Raw genomic sequence first — 26,855 nt, forward strand, 5'->3', positions numbered from 1 at the left:
TGTGCGCTTGTTTTATCCCAAGAGAAAACCGTTAGCAGAAAACTCTGTTGATACACAAGACTCCGGCCATACAAGCATGCCCTGTACAACAAAACAAACGCCGCCTTTGGCTCTTAAAGCCGAGTCCGACATACACTTGTTCCGCAGCCACTTGTGGATCCGTAGAGGTCTGCAAGATGGGATACTTACGAAAACCACCTCGTGTAAATTCACGGTGAAAGCACATCCGCTTGCATTTTAGACGACTAAACAGCAACCTCGTACATTTCCACGGTTTGGAGCTTGTTTCTCGTTCTTGTAATTTTTTTCCACCTCGATACCTCTGTGGGGTAATTTTCTCTCCTAGGTCCCAACAAAAAGTAGGAGGCAAAGCTTTCCTCAGGATGTGACGTCACGATAAATCCTTAACAAAAACCTGATTAGCATTTTTAAAGAAACAAACCCTTTTTAGCTGGTATGGCTGAATTATCTTAACTAGCTTTATTTTCTCACCCTAAAACCCAAACTCATTACAGTTGCCTTTGCACTTGTTTAATTTCATTTTAATTTGCAGTTGTAGCGTCATTTGTTAATAAATGGACAGAGAATATAAGTCTTATTGGGTGTGATAAATTTACCTACAGCAAAATAAGTAAAATGAATTGTAATCATGCGTTTACGAAATTGCTTTGATGAAATTCAAAACTTTCAGTGTAAGAGGACTGGCCATATTGATTTTGATTAAAATGAACCCAACAGTGTAGTCTAACACTATTTGACAGCAGCGCCCCCTTCTGGTAAAATTCGCAATAATGGATTATAAATGTTATCAGACAAATAAAGATTAGTTTGACCTGAGGTTCATTCAAAGTTCAGATGGTATTAAGCATGTAGGGCAGCAAATGGCACAGCGTGTACAGAGGCTGTGTTTTGGAGTAATGCAAATCATTATTGTTGGCCCACACAACATTTTAAATAAGCACAGATATAATTTATAAAATCTAGCTACTGTTTATTGATAAACTTGACAAATAATTGTGTCACCAGTGTGTGCTTGGTCCTTATCACTACAGTATGTGCGGTACATATGGCTTAATGAGCAGTATTACAGTTCCCAATGTGGCTACGGCATCATCTGTGAAATTATAATAAATCTTTAAGGTTGGCATGTTTTGATACAGTGATGTTGCTGTTTGTTTGAAAAAAACTACCCTACTTCCTTTATTTTTGGAACGTCAGTGGGTTGGTTATTTTCTTAGGAGGCTGGCATTATAGAAATTAAGCACTCTATTTACCTCAAGTGACTAATATGATTAACTTCCAAAAATGTAAAAAACTTTAAATTTTAAATAAGTGATTCTAGTGAAGCTCTTCAGCACTGGTGCCATCTTTTACACCTGCTCACTGCTCTTAAATTGCCCAACGTCACTTTTACAGTGTGGGAAAGCAAGGTGATCTGACGCCACGTCTCCATGCTTTGACAGACAAGCTTTAATTGTTCACAATCAAGCTTATAGACATGTCCAAAGCACCGTAAAACCATGATACCAGAAAGAAACAAGCAACTGAGGACAAAGGTTTTTATGACACAGGTAGAAGTTAACCAAGGGTATAATACGGTAAAACATTTCTCATTATTTTGTGTTTCATTATATATACACTCGCTGTAATAGACCAGTTTCAAATAAAACAAAACTTTTGAAATAGCAGTCTTGAAATACACACCATTTGTGTCACATTTGAATCATCCAAAGGAGAAAAAAAAATCAAAAATCAAATAAAAACAAAACCTTTCTGCTCACAAATGATTTTCCCTTTTATTTTAAAGATTTTTTTTCATATACAACATTGTATTTACATGGTCTAGTATTATTTACACAAAATTAACAAGTGGCACTGTGTAGTTAGGAGTTCTTGTCTTTTTTCTTGTTCCCTACAGGTCGTATTTCAAAAACAAAATAAAAATGACAAAAAAAAAAAAAAAAAGAAATTTAACAATGCTTTATGTCTCCAACTTTTTTTTTTCAGTAGCACTACCTGCCACCCAGCCTTCTACAAAGTGCTGTCCTTTCCCTACCCGCCTAGAGCTGTTTTCATCTTTACAAAAATACAACTAACCCAGAGCCCTCCTCATGTCTGGTCTCCCTCCAAACTACCTTTGATCAGTACCCTAAACGCACAGACAGTACCAATTATGTGTCAACAACAAAACACTTTGAACACAGACAGCTCACTGCTGGACATGTTGTGCAGATGGAAACCCTGGCAGCCCTGATATATCAATTATTCACTTTTTCGCTGCAGGGCTGATGTTTTATTTTCTTCTTAGAAATTGCCAAGGTTTTGTGAACTTGTTATTGATGCCACTTTACCAGGAGGCTTTCAGCGTTAATTAATTTTACTTGGTGGTAATTAGAGTTGGTTGGCCATGATGCTGAATATAGAAAGACATGAGTAGAAGCCATGGGTATTGACTTTTTGTTCTTTTGATGCTCATATTTGCGAAGTTCTTAACTGTAAATTTCAAAAATTGTATAACCAGTTTTCAGTCATTTACTGGCTAGTCTCATATGTGTCCTTCTGTGTAAAACAAGCTAGATACTGTGATACCGTACCCCATGGTATTCTGCTCAGATGTGTCATTTGCCTTGAGGCCAAGCAGAGAGAGTGGGATCCATGTATAATGATCCAAAAAGAGAGGCACAATGAGAAGAATGGACTGTGGATGTTGCGTGGGCTCTGCTGAAATGACTGATGTTGCCTGAGAGAAGGATTAAGGAAGATTTTGGGAGAGGGCCGCAATATAGAAGAGCTAAAAACAGAAAAAAAAGGAAGAGGGAAGAGGAAAGCCGTTGCCAGGCTCTTTTTGATCCCACCTCTCCGTGTGGCAGAAGTATGATTCAGCTGTTTGATATGGAGGTATGAGCACAGTTTGAAATGTTTCACAGGCAAAGATTCAACCTGGTTCTTAGGACAGACTTAAAAATACTATCAGAAAAACTCCAGATCAGGTTTGATTGTGGCTTTATGACACAACCTTTCATTCCAGTTAACAGACAAGCAGGCTTAGACCAGACAGCTAACAAACTATGTGTTAGAAATGGAGGAGGGAGAGGTTCAGAGAAAGAGATCATTAAAGACTGAAATCTAAACACACACACACACACACACACACACACACACACTCTCACAGCAGTAGGTTTGTCCAGCAGAATCCATGGAAGGAGCCAATGACAGCAGGTACCGAAGCAGCCGATCAGAAAAATATCTCAAATGAAGAGGCTATACTTCATTCCATACCGATATGTAAAGAACAATGGCAGCTGAACCTGTGTGAACTTAAAAAAAAAAAGACTCAACAAGCAACTTGATGCTGGGTTTTGTGAATTAAAAATACAAATCACTTTAGTCTCTTATCACTCTTTAACACATCATCTTGCCTTAAAACAACATGTGCCATAAAATGAAGTACCGTTGGGAAAGATCAATAAAAAGGGAAGGAAGAATATTGGTTGGATGTTGTTCGTCGATGGTTCTCCGGCAGACAATCAGACAGGTTTAGAAAAAAATTAACAGCAAATGTTGGTTAAAAGCTACCGTTCCACTGACCTCTGAACTCAACTGTGTCAATAAAAGGAAATTTCCTGAAAAAATCCTTTTTAATGCAAACAATCTTAACTACAAATATGTAAGCATTAATCTGAGCTTGTATCTTCTTACAGGATTCTAATGTGTTCACCCTCTTGATGTAAAAAAAAATGTGGGGAGGTCAGTGGAGGAAGCCTTTACAGCCATGTTTAAACCATTCACACTAAGGTTGAGATCAGTTCACCTTCAATTCAGCGAGCAGTATTGTGTGCGAAAGCTTTGCAGGAAAATAAATACAGATCGTAAAAAAATTGTAGCAGCGTTCAACCACTTAAGAACAAATTACTGATACCACTATGTGTATTTAAGTAGGTATTTGTTTCTTGGGTTCTGACACACTGACCCGAACGGATTGCTATGCTTAAAGTCCTGTTCAGGGGAAGCCAATCAGATTGAAGCCTCAGGGCTTTATATACAGTGGGGTTTTGTCGTCTGTGTCTGGCTCAAGGACACTTCAGCAGGGACCCTGCTGCCCACTCTGTCAGCTGCTGTCAGTGAGCAGTAGATTCGATTTGAAAAGGCAAATTTGAACTGACCTCAGCCTTGTTACTTAGCTTTATCAGCCTCGACGGCTGTGAAATAGCTTGGATTGTAAGTCATTGGGGCTGTGTTTACTGGGGCCTCTCTTTATGACACCATTTATATTTTTATGTGTTAATAAATGTGCTGCGGAGCTTTGTGCAACACGAGGAGTAATTGTTTTTCGAAACAATAAATCAATTCTGAATGTGAACGTTTTCTGTCTGTCTAACGTCTTACACAGTGAGGTCTGTAGCCGCTGTGACTGGTACAGAAGTGAAAGAGAGGTGCCCAGTAAACACAGGCCCTGAGGATTGTAAACCAGTTACGTTCTTCACCACGCCAAATGACGGCCGCATCAGAGCGCGTGTGTCTGTATGATCAAAAACACAGCACAACGCAGGAGAAAAAATACAACTTGCCACGGCATTGAACAAGAGGTGAGACATAAAGTGCTTTCAGCTGTCCATCTGTCAGTCTGTGCTGTCAGAAACTTAGACAAGAAAGCTGAGAAAGATAAAACCAAGTACAATAAATTAAATCACTGTTTGTTTCCACAAAAAGCAAAAGAAATAAAGAAGTAGTTAGAAGAAGAGGAATCGCACTACTTTACTAGCTAAGATTTAATCAGGAAAGCATGAAGCTCTAGATTCATACAAACAAACATACAAGTTTTTTTGTTCAGTGGACAGGGTTTGACACAAACTAAAACACAATAAATACTCTTTCTGAGGAACAAAAGATAAGGTTTATCTCTTTATCAGCTAAAAGGACTAAAAAAAAGGCAGGTCCGTCTGGCAGACTCGCTCAGAAGGGGACAGGGCGACCCTTTGGGGGAAATAGAACGGGAAAAAAGCTTTCCATCCAGGGGGGCAGCCCTTCCCCTTCGTACTTATGGCACTACAGCAATTCCCCATCCACGTTTTATTCTCTCGTACTTTTATCTTTTCCTTTCTTTGAATACTTTTTTTCTTGACCCTGAACATACGATATCCCCTAATGGTACCTATTCAACACAGCTGGATTTCTTTTTTTATTCGAGGTTGTCCGTGATTTTCACTTTTGTTCGTTTGTGTCTTTTTTTCCATTTTTGTCAGCATAAAGTGCAACAGTGCTTTTGTTCTCTCCTCCGGTGACCCCTGATGACCCCCGAAGGTCAAGTGTCACGGGTTAGCAGGGTCGGGGTCAGGGTCGGGGTTCACGCTGGTCTCACTGGTCACGCTGGTGGCGCTTGCAACACTTGGCTCCTCAACTTCCTCCTCCTCTTCTTCTTCTTCATCCTCCTCCTCCCCCTCTTCTGTCACTTCTCCCACATCCAACACCTCCACCTCTTCGTCGTCATCGTCCTCTTCGTCCAGACCTCCTTCCAGCAACTCCACCACGGCCGCCTCCCCTTCTTCTGTCGCTGCTGTCTCTTCATCTCCTGCTCTCTGCTGCTCTTTCTTCTCCTCCTCCCGCTCCTCGTCCAACTTTTCTCTCGGCTGGTAGATGGCGGTCTTGAGTGGTTTGACCAGACCTTCCTCGTAGACTCTCAGGATGGCCTCACATACAAAACGGTACTGGCTCTGATAGAGAGACAGAGAGAGAAATATTTTAACTGAGCTGATGGTTTAAAGTGGATAAAGCTGTACAGTTAAATACATCTGTATACATACGGGTGTTTGTATCATCATGGCCCTCTGGTCTCTCATGGTCCTGACAATATCTAGAGGATACACTGGCTGACCGCACTCCATTAGACACAATGCTGTCTCCATCGTGATTAGAACCCCTGTCCGACCGATACCCGCACTGGAAACAGGACAAAGTAGAGACGCCATGAGGCATCAACTTCTAACAACTCACAAAACAGTTGATCTTGGGTTCAACATTCAACCTGTACCTGCAGTGTACCACCATCGGCTGGTCCTGTCCGGCCCGTTTGGTCCGTACCAGAGCCACAAAGTCCAGGAAATCAGTGGAGTCATCAGGAACGCCGTGATCAGGCCAAGCCACATACTGGATCTGGGTAAGCTCTCTCTGCTGCTCACTCTGTAAACGCACACAGACAGAGAAAAGTGGACACATTACTTTATATTTACAGTAGATGTGCTGCACTTCAGAGAGGCTTCTTTATTTCTTGATGCCTTGGAGGGCATTTACTTTCACCTCAGTGAAGACCTAAGCTTGCTTAGTAATTCATATTCTCAGATATCACTCATTCTCAAAATAGGTTATTGTATTTCATGTGGGCGACCTCCTAGCATGTTTCATTGAGCTGCATATCCTCGGGGGTGACTGCCCAGCACCCCGTTTGTGTAATTATGGCCTTTAAACATGTTATGAAAGAGGTAGTGTGAGTAACAAACAGAGGTTGTATTTCTTCCACTCAGCTGGACCACTTGGTGATTCATTTTATGAAACAGATTCTGATGACAACATTAAAATGCACGTTTTATGTTGCTGCAATCACACTTTAAATAAACATGTGACACTTCCTTTTTTGTCTATTTAAATGGTTGAGAATAAACAGCTAACAGGATGTAAAAATAAGAGTCAGCGAGTTTTAAACTCAACAGGGACGCACTGATGACTACTTATACACACACACCCACACAAACAGAACCTACAGCAGATAACTACAGACCACTGTTTTGTGTGCGCCTCAGAGCCCCTGTCTTCCTCTTAAATACTGCCTCGCTGCATCGCCATGGTAACACATCTATCTCCATAGCAACAATCACAGGCAGAGGAGAATGCTAATTGCCTCCTCCTACAGCTGTATATTTCAAAGGTCATGGTACATGAGCAACACACAGGGAGGTAATCAGGAAAACACAGACAGCAGGAAATGACGAGAAAACAGCAGGAACAATGAATCCTCCATTAAAAGTTAATTTTGAAGAGAGACTTTGTCCTCATTAACAGCATGGCAGATGTACATGTGGATCCAAAAACAGCATCAGCTTCAGTCCAGGGGGAAGTAAAAGTTCACCCTAACGCGTTAAAGACTGCGAGCATCAACAGCGAAAAATAACACAAACTTACACTCTCCGTTTCTGTTTTGCAAACTCTCATCGTCCCACTCTCTGTTCCTCTCTTCCTCTGTTTGCTATTTTTTTTTTCGCTCTCCGTTTCAGCAATGTGACTGACTAGGGTGGTTGGGTTGTCATGGTTACCAGATCCCAATACGTGGCCCGCATGCAGCAGCGGGAGCCAGAAAAAGAACAGCCCACACTGGTCACTATGGCAACACACCTCCTCTGGGTCCTGAGCGGCTCATCCTTTCTGAGACACTGGTCCCTCTCTCTTTGATTGGACCCAGCGTCTCTCTCTCTTTCTCTGTGCTGCTGTCTTCCTCCTCTCTAACCTGTTTCTGTTAACAGCCTCTCACATCCTGCTCTGTGGTAGTTTTACCTTCACTTTTCGATCCCTCTGATTTCCCTTTCCTGATTGTCTTTTTTTTTTTTTACGCTATTGTGAGTGTTTATGTGTGGTTACCTGTGTGTGCGTGAGAGTCATCTCCCGGACCAGGAAGGCAGAGTTGCCCTCTTCATTGTGGCACGTTACTGTAAAGTCTCCATAGGTGGCGTTGCTGTCTGGATTGGGCCAGTACTGGTGACACTTCACCTATAAAAACAAACAATTCTGTTTACAACATGTAATTTAACTAATCAGTCTCGACTTAGCTCAGGGGTCAGAGGTCAGGCAACACAAGGCTAAGGAATAGCATCCCCTCCATATCTCTTTTATGTTTAATACACAATGATACAGTCTATAAATTACAGCCTATGCAATACATACAGTTAAAAACTTTCACTGGCATAGTTAATAATTCTCAAAGTTTTCTGTCACAGGGCTTTGCTATTGCAACCTAACTGCTGATTTCAAGAGAAATGAGCAGACTAGGCATGTTTTCCTGAAAATTCACACCTAGTCTGATGAGTAAGGGATATTAGTTGTTATATTTCACACAGTAAGACAATGTTTACTCTCTCTACTCTCTCTTTTGTGAAGTTAATGAATTGAGCTAAAATGAAAAAATACTCAAGATGAAGAAACTCTTTTGTGACAGTAGGATTAGGCTATAAAGAAAGTATCTCCAACGTATTTCAAACTTGCAAACGGCAATAAATCTGGCACTAAACAGACTCACTCAGTATCAGATCTAGGCATTTCTTCAAATGTTAAACCTGGGAAATATCAGGCAAGCTACGTTCAGAGCTTTACATCAGTTTTTAGATGGACTATTTTATAGTACAATTCTATTTCCTAACATGCTGCAGTCCATATTTGGTTTCCAGTCCTTGTCTGTGTTGAGTTCTTCTACATACCCGGCCTCTCTCGACCTGCGTAGTCAGCATGACCACCATGGATGAGCCCTGCTCCCATGTCATTTGCCAGAAGTCGGGGCAGGTGTTGGGCAGCGGGCCTTGGCACGCAATGTAGCGGTTTATAAGACTGGAGGCTGGAATCTCCATCTACAGAGAAAGAGACAGATTGAGATACAAAGATATTAGGTTGCAAGGATCTCACTTTACAGCTTCTTTTTCTTCATTTGTTATTGAAAGCATGTGCTTTGCGGGTTTTCAACAGAGAGGTTAATGTTTTCAGGTTTTTCTAAAAGCTTCAAAAACTTGAATAAAATATAAATTAAGCTTTTTAGAAACACTCTTTAGAACTCAATTGTGCTGGCAATTCAACAGTGGTTGGTTCCCTGTTTGAATAAGCCTGTGAGTGACTAACAAGGTCATTCGTAGTAGCATTATTGTGAAAGTCATGTCTCGAGTGAATGCGACACAGAAATATATCACTTATGAGTATTATGCCATCAGCTAAACTACTGTACATTTCCCATTAAAAATAATGATTTGTTGATGTAAAAGAAAACAAGCTAACATAAGGTTGTTGAAGAGATCAGTCCAATAAATTTGTTTTTATGCCTATTTTTTGCCTCACATTGACACATAAAAAAGGAAATCACACCTCAGAAAACTGCTATATATCATATTATACATGACTTTACTGAACTTTGATTGTGAACTGCTTACTGATCTTGTTTTTTAACTTTCTCTGGGCCCTGTCAGATTGATAATAGGCAATAGGATTTATTCTATCCAATGTATGTTGACAGTAATGACAAATGTACAAGTGGTCATTGATTAAGCTAGGGATAAACAAATATTAAAATACAAAACACTTTTCTTCCTTTTTTCATTGTTCTCGTCAAGGCTGTCTTGTTACAGCCATTTCAAGACCTATATGCAATCTTGGATCCCATCGGCTATAGTCTGATGACGATATAACCTCTGAACATGCCAGGCATGTAGCCAGTGGTTAGCGATAAACAACTTCCAGTCAAGACTTCCTTTTCCGTGTGCTGCATTGTTTTTTTCTTGTGATTTACTTTAATTAACAGGTCTTTGCCAAAATTTCAACATCATGATGCAGATTCGTAAAAAGTAAAAATTAAGCTTTGTCTGTCATCAAGAGGAGAAAACTACTTTTAAAATGCTTGTTTATTGAAGAGAGGTTGGATGGTACATTCAAGGAAGTCGGGAAATCTGAACGCTGAACAGCTTTTGTAAGCGTCAAGGGAATTTATCTCAAGTTGAATTTTAGATCTAGAACGGATTGTTAGCTGTTAGCATGCAGATGTCCGTTTAAAGAGGTTAATAATTGTCAGATAGCTGCTGATGGGAGCCGGGATGTCATTACTCTCCACAAGGCCCGTTTTTTCTGCATACGTCGCAGCCTGCTGATACATGATTCATCAATATACTACAAGCGTACTACAAATGGAAACCAGAACACTTGCCATCCCTAAAATCCACGTCATGTCTACATTTTTATGTAGAATCTGTAAATAGAGATTGACCTATATGTAACAAAGACCTAAGTTTGAGCCACAAATGCATTACTTAAACTGACAGTCATGTTATAGATGACTAAAAGGGGGAAAATATGTTGAAAGACAGATTCACTCCAGAACACACCCCACACCCACCAAACATCAAAAAGGTGCTGTTAACTTAACTGCCTGACACAAACACTTGCAAAGCATTACCTCACAATGTTATTCCCTTGTAAAGTGCATGTGGTTAATACATTCACTAGTCTTGCCGTTTAACATGTGTTTTGATGATTAACATAACAGACCACCCACTATGAAAAGTAAGGAGGAACAAACTCACATTGATGTAATTTGCATTGATGTAGTCATCTGTGCTTTTCAGAATGACCCGCGTGGCATCATCTGCGGAGGGAGAGAAAGAGACGAGAGATGGGGTTAGAGCACATATAAAGAAATACAACATGGAGAAAGAGAGAGAGGACCTAACAAAGCAAGAGAGAAATGAATTCAAGAGGGAAAAAAACAGGTGGAGAAAAGAGAGAGTGTGATGGAATGTACAAAAGGTTAATATCGGTGCATATTTAAACACCCAAGCCAACAAAAACAGACAACTGCGTGCAGTCACGTACAAGGAGAGATGTCTCTGTAGCGATTTTTGGAAACGTTCTGAGGTAATTTGGCACACAGCATGGTCATCCCCGGCCTCTTCCTGTACAGTTGCTGTAAGAAAAGGATCACAAATGTATGTCAATATTAAGAACATCAGTAAATCAGCATTTTTCTGTGTGCGAGGGCTTCTAGGGACTTAGACTTTGTGTGCGTTCCTCATGACTAAAAGTGCAACACAGAGCGTAAACAGGAAACGTTTAAGTGATAATGATAAAGGACAGGAACTTAGATGTAAACAGATAATGTGCATAGTCCCATAGTTTACTATAAGTCTTTTTCCTTACATCAAACTGTGCCAGTATTGCTCCACCACCCAGGCCTTCCTTCAGTGTGATCATGGAGTCCCTCAAAGCATGCTGGTCTAGCTGGGTGGGGTCCTGAGGGGACTTCTCAGGGATGTACTGAAAATCTGGCTCTGAGTCCACCTTCTCCTCCACCACGTCGTAGATGGCTGAGTGGGAAAGAGGGGAAATATGTTACAGTTTATATACATAAAAGTGTTTATGTAGGCTGAGGCCTTAGGGGGAGTTGATTTATCTTTAAGTAAATAATAAAGAAGAACATCAAAGATAGAGAAACATTGAAGATCACATCCAGTGCACTAAATCACAGGAACATATAGTTAATATGTGCAAATATCTATATGCCTAAATGTCATAAATACGTCCAAAGAAAATGTGAATTGACAGGCATTACATACATTGATGCAATCTTATATGTGCTCTGATGAAAGGGAGGATAGAATGCATAAATCCCTCACTGACCCATTTAAAATACCAAGAATTTCCATGTTTCATCATCTTTTAAAGCTGCCTACCCCCCTGTTTCGCTAATGCTGATTAAAGGAAAAATCCATTGCAGTTTTTCCACATGATGAAAAAATACAGCTATAATGTACAGAAGGCAAAATGTACAATCTGTACAGTAGAGCTATGAGACAGAGCAGTCCAGAAAACACCAGAAGAAGAATCCATACTGGGGACCAGATGTGCAGCTGTTAATCTTCAGGAAGGGGCTAAACAGGCTGTCCATGTGTTGCCTGGTTATCACTCAAGTGTTTACAAAGTGGAGATTCATGCATCACTTAATTAAAAGTCACACAAAGTGGTTCCTGCATAGAGATAAGTTGTTTCAAAACATTTACACCCAGTGACTGCTTTATGTTGCTGTAATGAAGGTAAAATCTGACTAAGAGTGCATTAAGCCCCAGAAATATGTTGTTAAATGTATATTTTAATGGAAAAGGTGATGCGTTTGAACACCTGCTGTGTATGCTGTGTTACACTAACGCACTGCCTTATTAGTAAACCATAGTTTTTGTAGACGTCGTTGCTAATTGGGTAAAACCAGTGTCAGTGTCACATTGTTTCATTAATACTTGTTGTTAAACCCAGAAACACTGGAAAAGCGGTTCACATGGTTTTCATATATAACATGCCATACCATGACAACAGAGATAACTTTATCTGCTAAGGAAGAACTTAGTTACTTCACTTGTAAATGTGTGATGCTTGTTTTTAGTTATGCAGTTTCTCACTCAGTTTATAGTGTCATAAAAGACGGGGCCCAATCCCAATCTCCACACTCACATTCCCAGTAAGTGTGTGAGCGCTTAGTGCTGTCCCACTGCCAAATCACCAAGTGTGTGAGGGCTCTGATGCGGACTTTTCAACGCCAAATTACGCACTTTCCATGAGTCCACATATCGGCAGACTTTCCTGTGGGAGTTCATAGCGAACTTGGTGATGTATACAAACGTGATTGTCCAGCCATGCACTAAATGTAAACAAATGTTTGTACATTGAAGTAGCCTTCAATAAAGTTTGAAAGAAAAAAAAAAGTCATGATAGTGTGTCCCATTCCTCATTTTTATGCAGTTCTCAAACCCTCACGGACTCACGCATTCACGCCTGACGTCATTAAAGTCCTCAAGGGTTCAGTGGTTAGGCTTAAGGGTGGAGATTGGGATTGGGCCAGAGTCCACACACAGGAGGGAGCAACTCACCATTTGGTCTGACCAATAGGATAAGCTCCCCAGAGTGGCTCTCACAGCTGGCCTTGATGAACATGACCACCTGATCATGGGTGTGGTCAGAGATGTCCCGTCCGTTGATGAGGACCACCTGGTCGCCCTCGTTAAGGCGAGGCACACACAGGTCGGCCTGAGGAGGGAGAAATGGAGACAAAGTGAGAATTTTGATAATTTCTTAAACATCAATTATTTAATACTTTAGTGTAATGCTAAACTAGTGGCAATTAGTGAAGCTATATTAGTTTTACAGTTAGCCATTTCTGGGGTCGTTGACTTACTGATGTTCCCGGAGCCACTCGAGACACAATGATGGGCATCTTCTGGTCAGCTCCACCCTGAAGAATCACAGACACACATGTATGCAAGATCAGTTACAACACAAAGCCTGAGCCGAATTTCCTTCCTTTCTTTCTAGGGAATAGTCAATATTTCAGGCAAGAACTATGGAATTGGTCATAATTCATACAAAAAATTTGTGCCAGGGGTTTTGATGACTTGGCATAAGAAAAGAGGGATACAGAAGAACAGATGGATGAAGAGAGGAGCAACTGAACAAAAACAACTTGACTGTGAACAGACTTTTTTCCTTGCTCTAACCTTGACATTGAAGCCGAAGCGTCCGTGTTCGTCGGGTCGCATCTTGATCAGGACCAAGTTATCATGAGGGACGACTCCATTTAGCTGCAAGAACAAAGTAAGACACAGATGCATCGTATTCACTTACATGTACTGCTTTATTCCGTAACACCTACAAGGGAATACTGGCTACAGTTCTAAGAGTAGTCAAAATTAACCTCATTCTTCTTTGTCAAGTGTGATTGATTGACTGGAAAACCAACTCTGCATCTTCAATGTTGGGTCAAGATTTAAAGCAGAAAAATTTGATTTTTGGCCACCAGGGGGCAGACAAAATTAAACACAACCTTACAAAAACAGGTCATAACAAGCAAATATTGACTCAACTGAAGTTTGATGTGTAGGTTAAGATTCGCGGGAGCCAGTTTGTTTTCTGAAAATGACTTTTAATAGGGGATTGATGACAGCTTCTTAGTCTCCATCATAAATAAGGTTTCAGCTTTTGGATCAAAACAATAAGCTTACAGAGGCTAGGTCCTAAATGTGGTAATTCTCTAACATGTTAGCACATAAAATAACTCTTTATATGATAATGTGATTTTTCAAAGGGTACATTCAGAGGTACTGATTACTGTAAGCTTAATGTGTAATTTTTCTTTCCCTTCCTGTAGTTTCTGACAGCCCTGTGGGATACAGTTGTATTTTAAAAGACCCTCTTTACTGAGAGTAGTCATTAGAGGCATTTTGGGCTTTAATTCATTTTCTTTGCCTGACTCTAAGATTTTTGAATGAAATGAATTTTCTATTATATCTTTTTGAGTCATGTTGGTAAAGTTTGTTTCGTTTTAAAAAATGTGTACAGATTTTAATTCAATTACTTTTCATGGCCTCTCCTTCCTGAGTCGAACAAGCCGTTTTTCCATTCAAAGGTTAGACCTTAGCCATGATTGGCTGACAGTATTTGGAGTGACCGCATAACCCCTCCCACACGTGTGTGATCCCTTGGGGGGAGCGGCTACACCGCACTGTCACTCCAAAGCTGTAGAAAACATGGCTGCTCTAGGATCGGTTATTTGGCCTTATATGTACGGAAGGTATCAGAATGGTAAGTTAAAATCTTGACGACTTGAATACAAGCTAGTGCAAGAAGGCAGCCTGAGGTGAACGATGGTGAATGATGATTGGTCGATTTCAGCGAAAACAAGGTTCTATGTGAAAACTCGCAGCTGTTCTGAACGGCCCATTTCAGAGGCTACACGGATTTATGCAGTTTTTACTTTTTCGGTGTGAACAATAAATACCCCAAAATGTGAAACCTATGCAAAATATGAGAATATCCATTCAAAAGATATGGCCTCTTTAAAATAGCCCATGATTGTTACTGTGTTGTGTTGCCGTACTGACCGTGGTCTTATCAGCATTGACGGGGACATCGTACATCTCGTTGAGGTGGTTGTCCAGGAGGCTCTGCTGGGAGTGGGCCTGGATGATCTGGCTCAAGGTCTTCCTGCTCAGCTGCTTGGGGGGCAGGGCTGGGGGCTGGCCGTCGACCCCCTCTGGAGACCTGAGAGAGAGAGAGGGAGGGAGAGATGGAAAGTCAGGGATAGAGAGAAGGAGAAAAAAATAGAAGAAAAGAGGGGAGAAAAGTATTACGTCTTGAGTGTAGCTTATGATGCTGAAGTTTTCCCAAGCATTCTGATTGGACAGAGATGTGTTGATAATTCACTTTGGCGTCATATTTGTCATAAACACGCTTGTATCCAGTAAAGAACTAAGCTTTATACAATAAATAAATCAACAGTCGGGATTTTAAAGATGGTTGGACACATAGAGATATAGCAAAAACACCAGTAATGGTCTCACATAGGATCAACCTTTTTGTAAAGGAGGAGGCCTTTGGTAGAAAAAGAAAGACACAAAAGCAGAAAAACAGATAAAGGGGAGTAGAGAGACAGAGATTGCAAGAGACAGAAAGGCTTAATAGCACTGTGTTAGTCACAATGCATTAACCTCAATAAAAAGGCTGCACGAGGAAGGAAAACACCCCCCTCCATCATCCGGACAATAAAAGGCGGCCTGTGTGTGTGACGAAACAACGCAGTCAGTCAGGTAAGGCTTTCAGCAGCATCATGTCTCACTCTCTGGGGGGTAAAGCCAGTCATTTCACTCTGCGTCTGTATCTGTAAGTGTTTGCGTGTGTGTGTGTGAGGGTGTGTGCGGGCTCTCCTCAGGGACGAGCGCACCAGTCAAAGAGCATTGCCAATGTTTTGGCTGCTGCTACTGGTGCCACTTTGCGTCTTTAATACACACGCAGACACTAACGTTTATTATGGGTCAAAATCAGGTCATGCTTTCTGAAAGAGGGCAATGCACAGCAGGCCTGAGCCAAGACTGAGCATCCTCCTACATGAATGTTTCCTCAACACAACACAGACGAGTGAAATGGATATACAAGTATCATCATACCAGACCTCAACCAAGCCACAGCTCTGGAATAAGGAGATTTGAAGCTACACCAGACATGACTTAGCCCTGCTTTTAAGTTTTCCTTTTGGAAAATGCTTTGATTGTAACCACATCCAAAAGTTTTTTTTGTTCAAGAACATGTTGACAGCCTGAAATGATTATGTATAGTGACAGAGAAACCAAGTCTAAAACAGGCACTATAGGCAAAATGCTGCATTCATTTCCAAGACAGGATGAATTTAAAAACTCTTTCTGTGCACTCCAAAGAGTCTAAATTATTTCCCTATTTAAGCCTTTGCATTTGTGAAAAATACATCTGATTATAGCAATGACAGGTTACAGTTTATACTATAATCTTACCTCTCTGTTCTCTGTCAGTGTTAAGGAAATAAAGACGCTGCATTTTAAAAACCATCACTGTAATATAAGGCAGTTAGCTAAACAGATAATTTGCACTGCGCACCACTAAAAGAAGAACATTATAGAGAGAGTGTCAAGGGGTTTTGGCTTTGTTGTACTGCACATGTGTGGAACTGTCACAGCATACTACTTTTGTCCTGTACATTGTGAGGTGGTGTTTTTAACAAAAAATCTCATCCTGCTTTCTTTAACAGTCATATGTATCACTCACTTGTAAACAAAGGCAGCGTGCAGTTAATCGCCTCTTCTGATACCTACACCCCGCCAGCGGTTTTAGTCATTAAAAATAACTATATAGAAATAATCAATCTTGTCGCTGATGGTCTGGTTTACTTTTGTGGGTCATATAGAGTAATCAGAATTAATTTCAGTCTGTTTCATAACCAGCGAAAAACTCCTCTCAGCAGCTTTAAGATTGGGGATATCTGATTCTTGTCACCGAATAAAAAAAAGGTAATTCAGAGCCACCAAAGCTATGGGAGATGATATAAGGGAAATTAATTTGTTACTTAGACCAATAATCTACTTTTGGAGAAACACACATCTCAATATCTGAAGCCCAATTGTATGATTAGGAGGGTCTAGTCCAGTCAGAATATTCTCCTCATTGGATGCCGGTCCTTTATAGAGTGACAAGGTAATTCTGTAAAACTCATAATGAGGATATTTCAAACACACCTGTCAACAAACTGACAGACAAAATATGTTGAAAGAACTTACAGCTTGAACAGACAAAAAATCGACACCTTGATTAGGTGATATTCAAAACATTATGTATAACCCACATGAAGCTAATACAATAATAAGCATGGATAGTGTGTGTGCTGTCTGAGCAAGAGAGAGCAGGTGATTATGTCATCTTTTGGCTCTGTAACAGAGTGATGAACCAACAACTTGGATTGTGTTTGACTGTGTGTGTGCTTATCCTTGTAGGCAGCGGAACTACCACTGTATTGTTATTCAACCAATCTGATTTCCAACTGAGCAGTGTTCCATCCTTCCACCTCCATTCTCCCTCTTTCACTCACTCACACTCACACACACACACACACTCTCACACACACTCTCACACACACACACACACACACACACTCTCACACACACTCTCTCACACACTCTCTCACACACACACACACACACACACACACACACACACACACACACACACACACACACACACACACACACACACACACACACACACACACACACACACACACACACACACACACACACACACACACACACACGGAAAGTGTCATCAACAGAAGCATGATGTATCTACAATGCATCACATTCACACAGACTCAAGCATGAACGGGTGCTGGCCAACAGCACATGTGTTAATCTTACACTCAAGGCTCATTTCCAGCTCAATATAGCAAAATGATCCAGCTGGACTTAATAACATGATTTTTTAAAGAATTTATGAGGAGGCTTTAAGATTTTTTTTTCTATTAAGAACAATAATTTTTACTCGCCAACCTTGGATGAATGTTATCTGATGCAAGGAAACTTTTAAAGACTTTCAACACTTGTCACTGAACTGTATAAGATGCTTTAGCACCATGCTAACTCACACAGGGGCTCGTGTAGCACCGACCAAGCATTGCTGAGTGAGCAAGCAGGAGAGCAAATAACTTTAGATAAGTTTGCAGTTCAAACAGGTCTTTGCTTGGTATTTCAACCTAACATTCCACTAGGAAGGTGATCAATTAAGCTAACAATTACCAAATACATGACGGCCATGCTACCACATTCTGAGACAATGACGTAAGATATGCAAGTGTTAAAAGTTTACTGACAATATTCTGTTTAAAGAATCAATCATGAGCAGCTGAGCAATCACCAATACTTTTTTTTCTCTAAGCCATAGCTTACATCCTACGGTTCCTTTAAAGTGTTTAAAGAAGAAAACTTAACTCACAGCTCACTTCCATTTTTGCTTACGGGCTTTAAGGCAGGGAAACAGACATGTGGAACTTTATAAGGTATTTGCAATATACTTAATAGTGTGTGAGCACAATCAGGGCATGCCGAAATCACAAAACACACACAATTTCAAGTTCTGCCCATTGTACAACCTCTCCGCCCTGTTATCCACTATAAACACATTTAACAAGCTGTTTTTCAAAGGGTTCATCTTTCCAGTGAGGCCAGCTAAGTGACACTGTGAGAGGGTGTGAGCTGTTGGGGGAAGCCACAGACACAGACAGACATTTAAATACCAGTCAACTCAGCAGTACAGTCAGACAGAGTGGCACTAACACTGATGAGTAAAATTTAACTTCAAAATTAAAGGGCGGCTGTTTTGTGGGGGTGCTTCATTTCATGAGGTTGTTAATTAACAGTGAAGTTCATTTTCCTGCCACCAAGTCAAACTGTTTTTTTTTTTGCCCTGAAGAGAAGCTTTAAAGAAAGTGGGTGGGGTGTGAAAGCATCAAAAACAAAACTACAGAGGAAGAAAGGAATCAGATACACATGGAAAATAAGAATCATAGTGACATAGTGGAACTCACGGTGTTGAGTCCAAGCTGATACTGTTGGCCTGCGTCGACGATGCTGACTTATGATTGGAGGAGAAGACAGGAAGGCTGGGTGAAGCGTGGATCACATGATCCACCAGGTGGCCGACGGACGATGGGCGTATTCGTGTGCCCTCTTGTACAAATAGCGAGTTTCTAAGGAAGACGCAGAAACATGCATTTTTATAAAGAGAATACAACTTCATGTTGATTATGATTTCCTCTGTCATAACTTGAACTCACTGATTAGGCGTCCCAGGCGGCGAGCGAGTGGGCAGGCTCTGGGTCTCCAGTCTCTCGTCTGATAGGCTGTTCCTGCTTACCGACTCCCAGTCCGTCCCGCCAAGCAACTTCCTTGCCAAGGGCTTGCTGGGAGATCTATGCAGACCAACACTTTAATTCAGTTGTGGCTGAACAATAGTCATAATGTAGTGTTTATTGAAACTTGGAGGGTTGCAATGGATAGATATGACCAACTGAAAAACAGGCATGTTAATTACCTTGCAAACACTCTGTCCTTGATGCCTTTCTCCTTTCCATACTGCACAGACTGCACCTCCGTCCGCCCGCTGCAGACAGAATGATCAAACACAAACATCAGACAGCACTGTCTTGAAAGTGAAATCCTTAACTCAATGGGTGTAGCCTGGTTTCAAAAACATATTCATAAAGTTAAATATATTGTTATTCACCCCATTTAATGAAAATAAGACATAATCACGTGATTTACTGTTTTTCATTTTCACTAATAATGAGCTACTTTAGCTTCTTTGCTATAAGCTATTCAAATCTTTCTGAAAAAAATCAGCTAATATTGCACATATAATATTGCACAACCATTAAGAGTGGAACATAGTCTTCACTACAAGCCAGCAACAAGTACAAAACAGCATACTTAATGTGGGTATTTAATTGTGTCATACACAGTTGATAACAAAATAACATGGCAAATTTCACAAGTAATGGTATCCTTATTGGAAAGTCAGTAAATATCTTCAGGGCAAAAACAGTGGCAAGCATGAGAGCAAGGCTCGCTAACGTTTCATCTCGGCTGCTCAATAATGCATCACAAGACCTTCAACTTTCATTTCATCTCACTTACATTTCAGAGAAAAAGGGGGAAAACTACCAATGAAGGGAAAATAATTTGGCCAGGGCATAATGCAGTACTGAGTAGAGTGTATAGAACTGATATAGTCATATTTATCTTGCCCCTTTCCACCTTTAAAGTAAATAAAATTTAAAGTGTATCACTCAGGAAAAGAAGTTGTTTAAAAAGGGAGTGGCACCTACAGTGTGGCTCTGTGAAGTGATTTGCACAGCCTACTTGCACATGGACACAAACACACAAACAAGTCTTGCAAAACTTTAAAGAATCGCTGCAAGGCCAGACACAAACAACTTACTTTTCCCTCTTTTTGAGGAAAACCATGAATAATTTAATTGTGGGTTTTCTGGGGGAAGGTAGCATGAGAGACACCCACTAGACTTCCAGTGATTCAGCCTTTTAACCCCAAGTGAAACAACTGCATCAACTTCCAAACAAACATGTCATCAAGTCTGGTTTGTGTGTGTGTGTGTGTGCGTGCGTGCGTGTTTGTTTGTGTCTGAATGAGTTTGTGTACATGTCAATCAGTCTATGTCTGGCTGTCAAGGTAAGACTTCTCAGAGATTCTCTGTTTGCTCTGTGTATTCTCTATGCTCCTTTAAAAATGTATATGTGTGTCCTCTTGTCCTTACCAGTATCTGAACTTTGAGCCCAGAGTGAAGTAGTGAGCAAAGAAGTTCTTCTGTGGCGGGATGGGCCTCTCCAGCCTGAAGAAGGTGTGGTGCTCCACGCAGGCCTTCCACAGGTTTTTACAGGCCCGATAGTTCACCATGTTGAAACCCAGCAGCGACTCCCGAGTTTCAGTCTGAGTTCAGGAAGGCGGGGACAGGAGTTAGAGAGCGACTGGATAACACTAACACAACCAGTTCATCTGAATTCAACAGTGATACAAGAGAAGATATTAGATATTATTTACTGCTACTTACATAAAAGTGGCTAATGTTACAATAATAACTGTCAGTGTTTAAGTTATTTTGGATTTCTACTACCACCACTTTGGAGTGGCAGAAACTAAAGGTTCCAAAAAACAGACTTATAGCTTCTATTTCAACTCTTTAACCATTCGTTTTAGTCACCTACTATTATCACTTATCCATTACTTTATTTCAACAGTTTATCGATCAGTTTTATCTAACTATTTCAGCTGCCTAGTCATTAATTTAACTTACTGATTCCACTCTTCATCAATCAGTTTTAGTTAACTTTTTCAAACGTTTGTCCATTACTTTAGGCTAACCATGCCTAAAGGTATATTTATTGCTTTTAGCTGTTGCACCAAGTGAACCTCTCTTTCTGAAAATGCAGTTCTTTACTATTTTCGACATAAACATTGTTGAAATCTATACATTTGTCTTTAAATTGTTAGTGAATAACAGATTTTTCTGTTTGTTTTAGACACTATTTTGTTAACAATTCACAGTTACATAATTATCCATCTAGACAGGCTAATCATCGCCATGTTCCTTTGTTGAAAACATCTTTTGGTCAGTTGTCAACTATCAAATATCAGGGAGGTCTTTTGTGGAATGAAAATGCTCATTTAATCAAACTCTGTGTCACTGTCTATCTACAAAAATGACTTAAAAATTCTCTGCTGTCAAAACATAATTTGGAAAAGTAATGATGATAGATACTGTTTGTCATTTCATGTCATTCCTTGTTTCTTTATTTTTTTCTCTCTTTCTGTTAACTTGAATTTTGCACTTTTACACATGAAAACTGATATTTAGGATGGTTTGGTTGTTTGTGGCTTGTATTACCTTTTTAATGACTTCTGGATGTGTTTTTTACTTAAGTAATTTACAGGTTTCTACCACATCCACACACATGCTTTTATAATTTGTTCATGTGCTCTGTATGTTTTTATTCTTGTGTGAAACTAAACTAAACTAACCGTTTCAATTGTTTATACAATAGTTTTAGCAAGGCATGACTATTTTACTTGCTTGTCAATTACTTCAAGCAAACTATTTTACCCTTAATTTTGGATGAAAGTTTAAAAGGGTAAAACATTAGTTTTAGCTTACTATTTAAAATGTTTACCTTTCATTGTAGTTTTCTATTTCAATTGTTTATACATTACTTTAAGGTTACTATTTCAGTAGTTTATTTGTTATGTTTAGCTAACTGTTTCACGGTTTACCATATTGCGTATTTATCTACTCTACAATCTATCCACTTATCCCCTCCAACTACAAAGGTACCTCCTGGGTATAACAAGCTGGGGTTTGCAATCGCATAATTTTTAACTACCAGGGATGATTTTATGCCATTTATTTCCTTAAAAAAATAACTTAATTAACTCGGCTGTATCACCTACGATATTCATTTTAACATGACTCAGAGACCAAGCGAAACAGAGGAAGGAAATCTGATGGAGCGGACAGAAAAAAAACAAGGCTGCAGCCGGTGGACAGGATGTTGTACAGAATGGAAATATGTGTTATGACTGTTAGAGCTCAGTAATAACATTTTTAATATAAAACGAAAGCTTCAAATTTAAGACAGTAAGACTGTAAGAAGGATAAATGAAGACTGCACAGATAAAGGCTGGTGGAAATAAACATCAAGTTGACAGTGAAGGTGACCGATAAGCTGTCTGTTTGTATGTTAAGCATAGAAAAGAAACCCAAGTGTCAAACAGGGGGTGCAGGACACAGTAGGGGATTAAAGCACAGTCAACAGGGATGCAGACAGCAGGGGGTTAATCTGACACTGATTAAACAGACACAAATGCAGACGTAGCTCTGCTAACATCTAAAGTATATGCACACATTCATCATAGCTGGTATGTACAGAAACACACACACACACATTTTGGATAAACTCCATCTGTTCACAAACTGGAAACCATTGTGGCAGGGAGGTGGTGCTTGAGAAGTGTGTGTTTCTGTGTGCGTGTAAACGTACCGCTTCTCTTCTTAGCTGGACGAAGAACTGTTTGCACTTGAAGGAGATCTTCACTATTTTCAACCTAGAAGCAGGAAAAGACAGAAACAATTAAAAACCAAAGTTAGTGACTCTAAAGTTAATGAACCTGTGATAAGACACAATAAGACACAGATGTACTACAATTGAGGTAGACAAAGGTTAGACACTCTACTATCTACAATATCAGCAGTAGGTATGCCCCCATATAAAACAGTGATACAATCTTGAACTACATTAATTGAGAATTATACCAATGGATCATGGCATTACATGGATTCTTTTATCTCATCAACATCCACTTGGTAATCCCTTTCTGTTTCGCTTCAAGTAATTATTAACATTGGAAAAATCATCTTTGTCCACACAGCCTAGATTATATCTGTTTCAATATCAGCTTTTCCAGTCCCCATGTGAAGCTTTGAAATAATAATCTTGAAGATTTTCATTTAAATAAATGTCTGTTAAGTCTATGTCAGCTATCTATTGCTGAATGAGGTAACACAATGGTCACTAAGCCTATTGCCCACTGATGAAAGCCTTTGCATTATTGCATATTACGGACTTGGGGTCGGGGGCGATTTTCAGGGAAACAAATCACAAGCGGCGCCTAGTTAGTGACACGTTTTCCATCACCCAGCAATGGTTGGTCTGCCAGAGAGGGTAGGCGGAGCTAAGCGTACAGCATACCGCGTACAGCGGCTGTTTTTCTGGTCTCTGCAAGTGTTGCGAGTAAACTGTAACCTACTATGGCTGAACAAACAAAGAAAAGATTGATCAAAAATAACTGAAAATCCAAAGAAAAAGAAACAAATTTGACGCTCAGATGAAGACAAACACACATGCAACACTGTCTGGATTTCTGGGAAGTGTGCTCCGGCAATTACCGTTTATCGCCATAGGTGCCGCCAAAGAGAACGAAACAGACATCTTCGAGATTACCAATTTAAATAGCTGAAATTAAGCTTTTTAGCACTCCGTAACAAGGCTAGGTATATTTGGTTATCTGTGAAATTGGAATAAACACCTTAGTAGTAAAAAAGTTCCGAGAGTTTGAACAATGTTCATTCATCCTAAAACACTCCAGCCTGACATTCATAGCTGGTAATGTAGTAAGAAGCACAGCAGGTCCAAACTTCTCTTTCAGGAATCAATAAGATGCACGCGGCTCAACAAACCGCCTGTTCAAGAAAGCTGACCCATGCGTCACATCCCAACTGTTCATTTAACCTCCGGCCCCTTCCTCCTTCCATAACTGGAGGGGGAGAGTAATAAGAGTATGGCCACACTGGAATATCCCAGTGGTTCAAGATGGTCAACCTATGTATTATCTAGTCCTGCATGCACCCAAAGAGGCAGAGATGATAAAATAATGTTCAAATCAGATGACCAACACACGCACAGCCACAGTAAGAGGTCTGCTGATGAGCGGCAGAGTAACATAATCCCTTCCTAGAGCTCTGTTGCTGCTGTGACTCATTGCTCCCTGCTAAATATATTTTACATACTTACTCACACACACTTGCATGGACAAACACACATACACAAACACACACACACATGCTTAGGCAGAGTGTGAGTCATGCCCCATCTAAGTGTGGCTCATTTGTCAAGCTGCTGTGAACTGAAATGGGAAAGAGGCAAAAATCTAAATGCCTCTCTCGCTGTTGACCCTTCCTTACAGTATCGTACAGTTTGATTTGTCACAGAAAAAAAGGGGAAAAGAGACCAGAGGAGAAAGGAGATACCATGGGGAGTGACAGGACTACAGCAGAAACACTGAGCTTTTGTTCAAGAGAGGATGAAGAAAGAAAAAAATGCAGAAGAGAGAAAATCACAGAGCAAAGGCATGAAAGACACTGTTGACTATTATGTGTCTCACTCCTCCTTCTCACACATGGTAGTGGACAGCTGTTGGGGACACCACTGTTGATCTCTAAATTTAGCTCAACTGACTGGAAATGCACGCATGCACACACTCTGACTTAAGCTGTTTTTCTACTCCACTCAGGAAGACTTTGCATTGATTTACGTTTATTCCATGGAGACTTATCCTCACCCTACTGCGATATTTCACTCTGAAAATGTGTCATTTGAACCGGATTTGGTTGTTTAATAGGACTCCTCGATCATTAGTCCTTTGTTTTTAATTTCAGGGCAATACCAAACTCCTATATTAGCCTACAAAGGTGTCATGTTTACTTTTAAGATGCAATTTTATCAGTTCTCTATAAGCACCCAGTTTGGCATAACATTAAAGCATTCCCAGTAATTTACTGTTTTAAGTCATGTCACCCTTGTTTTTAACTATATCAAACTGGATGAATGTCAGCTAGTAAGTTAAAGATTGTGGCACCTCAGCACTGAGCATAGGGATAACAGATTTTTACCATAAAACTGCTGTATGTAGTGTTTTCCCTGCTTATACTACCAGGTCAATTTGTATTGCAGAGGAGGAAATAGTAAATGTACTGTACTTATACAGTGCTTTTCTTGTATTCTGACCACTCAAAGCGCTTTTACACTACATGTCACATTCACAAATCAGGATCTATGCACATTCATACACTGAATGGCTATGCCTTTGGGGGTAATTTGGGGTTCAGTGACTTACCCAAGGACACTTCGACACGTACTAAACTAAAACCTAATCAACCATTAACACTGAAGAAATTCTTACTTAAAATCAAGCGGAGAAAGAAACAACCTAGCGGCAGCTCACCTCGCTGCCTCCTCTGATGTCCTGTTGCCGTCAAAGAGGAGGATCAGAAAAACACAGATTTTTAGTTTAGCTTAAAGGTTCAGTAGGTAACATTATTAAAACTCACTTTTTGTCATATTTGTTCAAACTGTCACTTTATCCATGCAGTAGTATGTAAGAGCGATAATCTGTGAAAAAATCATGTTCCTCTGGCTCTTCTTACTGCTCCTAATGGCATTTGCAAGAATCCACCGCTCCCAAAACACAACAACCAATCAGAGCCAAGCAGTCTCTCAGGTTGCTGTCAATCACACGGTGCACAGCACCACTCCTGATGATGTGTTAGTTGGTTTTGCAGTTGAGCTAACGTTGGCTTGCCTGTTTAGCGTTGTTGTATGTTGGAGTGGCTGAAAATATGTTTGTGAAGTGCCCAGGCAGTGTTACCGTTTGAGACTTTCTCCTGATAGTTACGCATGTCTGTGCTCTCACGGCTAAATGCTCTCAAAATCAGTGTGTTACTGCTTAGTTGGCACCGTCTTCCACAGTTTCTGTTAGCAAACTAAGTGCTGGTGGTTTTGCCGATTAGAATTGGCTGTAGATTACCATTCACAGCACAAACACTGATTTTCGCTGGTTTGATGTGTATCTGCTTCCATAGTGTTGGTGGTGTAACACAACGGCTACGGTTGTTGTCAATTCAGGTTTTTACCAGTGTGTCCACCATATTGTATACCTGGCTTCTTCAGTTGCCATGGTAACTAGCCTGCGCGCACATGATAGCCTCCTCGGCAGGGAGGGCTTTGGATGCAGGACTGAGCACCGCGGAGGGAGAGGGGGAGGGACCTGGAGGTTTTAATCTTTCAAATTTTGAAGCAAATTCCGCTCTCTTCTCCATCTTACCTACTGCAGCTTTAAGCTTTAGTCCCTGTTTTAGAACTTTAAATTAATTGGTCAGTTTGTTTTGAAGAGGAAACCTCTGTGGATATTGCAGTTAAAAACCTTGTGATCAATATATAAAGGTCAATTTGAGACTTGTTTTGTAAAGCTTAAAACTCGCCATACAGTTGCTCCTGCTTTTGCTCTGTGTTCAATGACACAGCTAAAATAAAGACCAATGAAAAAGATATGACTGAAAATTAATCATTTGGCTTTTTGTCCCCACATGCGTCACCAGAATTATGAATGTAGTACAGACAACTTTAGTAATGCAAAAATCTTTCAATCTAGAAACCCTGAACACACCCTAATCTCACTGTTCTCTGACCCTCACTGATGTTCACATACACACACATACGCCCAAGCTACTATGAGCATTTGGTCAAGGTGTGTGTGTGTGTGTGTGTATATGTGTGTCTGTGAGTGTTAAGCCTACACACCAGTGAATTATCTTCCGGAGTTACAGGGATTTGAGTAGTTACAATCCAACCCCCAGCACCCATTAACATTTAGCC

At 40.3% G+C, this 26,855-nt stretch overlaps 2 protein-coding genes across 4 annotated transcripts in view; both read right to left on the reverse strand.

Moving 5' to 3' along the window:
* The window catches only part of epb41l5 (erythrocyte membrane protein band 4.1 like 5), a 33,209-nt gene extending 32,861 nt beyond the window's left edge, over positions 1–348 (reverse strand). For both annotated transcript variants that reach the window (XM_069663059.1, XM_069663058.1), the window contains exon 1: positions 190–348. The gene's annotated coding sequence lies outside the window, so the exon portion shown is untranslated. The remainder of the gene's footprint in view (positions 1–189) is intronic.
* A 1,197-nt stretch (positions 349–1,545) lies between these two features.
* The window catches only part of ptpn4a (protein tyrosine phosphatase non-receptor type 4a), a 76,160-nt gene continuing 50,850 nt past the window's right edge, over positions 1,546–26,855 (reverse strand). Inside the window, exons 11-28 of one of the 2 annotated variants that reach the window (XM_069662676.1) lie at positions 25,426–25,446; positions 22,686–22,749; positions 20,408–20,580; positions 19,168–19,236; positions 18,911–19,045; positions 18,662–18,823; positions 14,661–14,820; positions 13,278–13,361; positions 12,959–13,015; positions 12,654–12,810; positions 10,933–11,099; positions 10,609–10,699; positions 10,320–10,381; positions 8,460–8,606; positions 7,627–7,755; positions 6,029–6,177; positions 5,802–5,937; positions 1,546–5,711 (exon numbers count right to left, since the gene is read on the reverse strand). In XM_069662676.1, the coding sequence (XP_069518777.1) occupies positions 5,310–5,711; positions 5,802–5,937; positions 6,029–6,177; positions 7,627–7,755; positions 8,460–8,606; positions 10,320–10,381; positions 10,609–10,699; positions 10,933–11,099; positions 12,654–12,810; positions 12,959–13,015; positions 13,278–13,361; positions 14,661–14,820; positions 18,662–18,823; positions 18,911–19,045; positions 19,168–19,236; positions 20,408–20,580; positions 22,686–22,749; positions 25,426–25,446 (2,365 nt within the window). In that variant the 3' untranslated portion in view covers positions 1,546–5,309. The remainder of the gene's footprint in view (positions 5,712–5,801; positions 5,938–6,028; positions 6,178–7,626; positions 7,756–8,459; positions 8,607–10,319; positions 10,382–10,608; positions 10,700–10,932; positions 11,100–12,653; positions 12,811–12,958; positions 13,016–13,277; positions 13,362–14,660; positions 14,821–18,661; positions 18,824–18,910; positions 19,046–19,167; positions 19,237–20,407; positions 20,581–22,685; positions 22,750–25,425; positions 25,447–26,855) is intronic. The other variant, XM_069662677.1, reaches the window with a different exon arrangement.

The sequence above is a fragment of the Semicossyphus pulcher genome, unplaced genomic scaffold (genome assembly GCF_022749685.1).
Source record: "Semicossyphus pulcher isolate SPU_LCO1_2020_fin unplaced genomic scaffold, fSemPul1.0.p SCAF_15, whole genome shotgun sequence".
Lineage (NCBI taxonomy): Eukaryota > Metazoa > Chordata > Actinopteri > Labriformes > Labridae > Semicossyphus > Semicossyphus pulcher.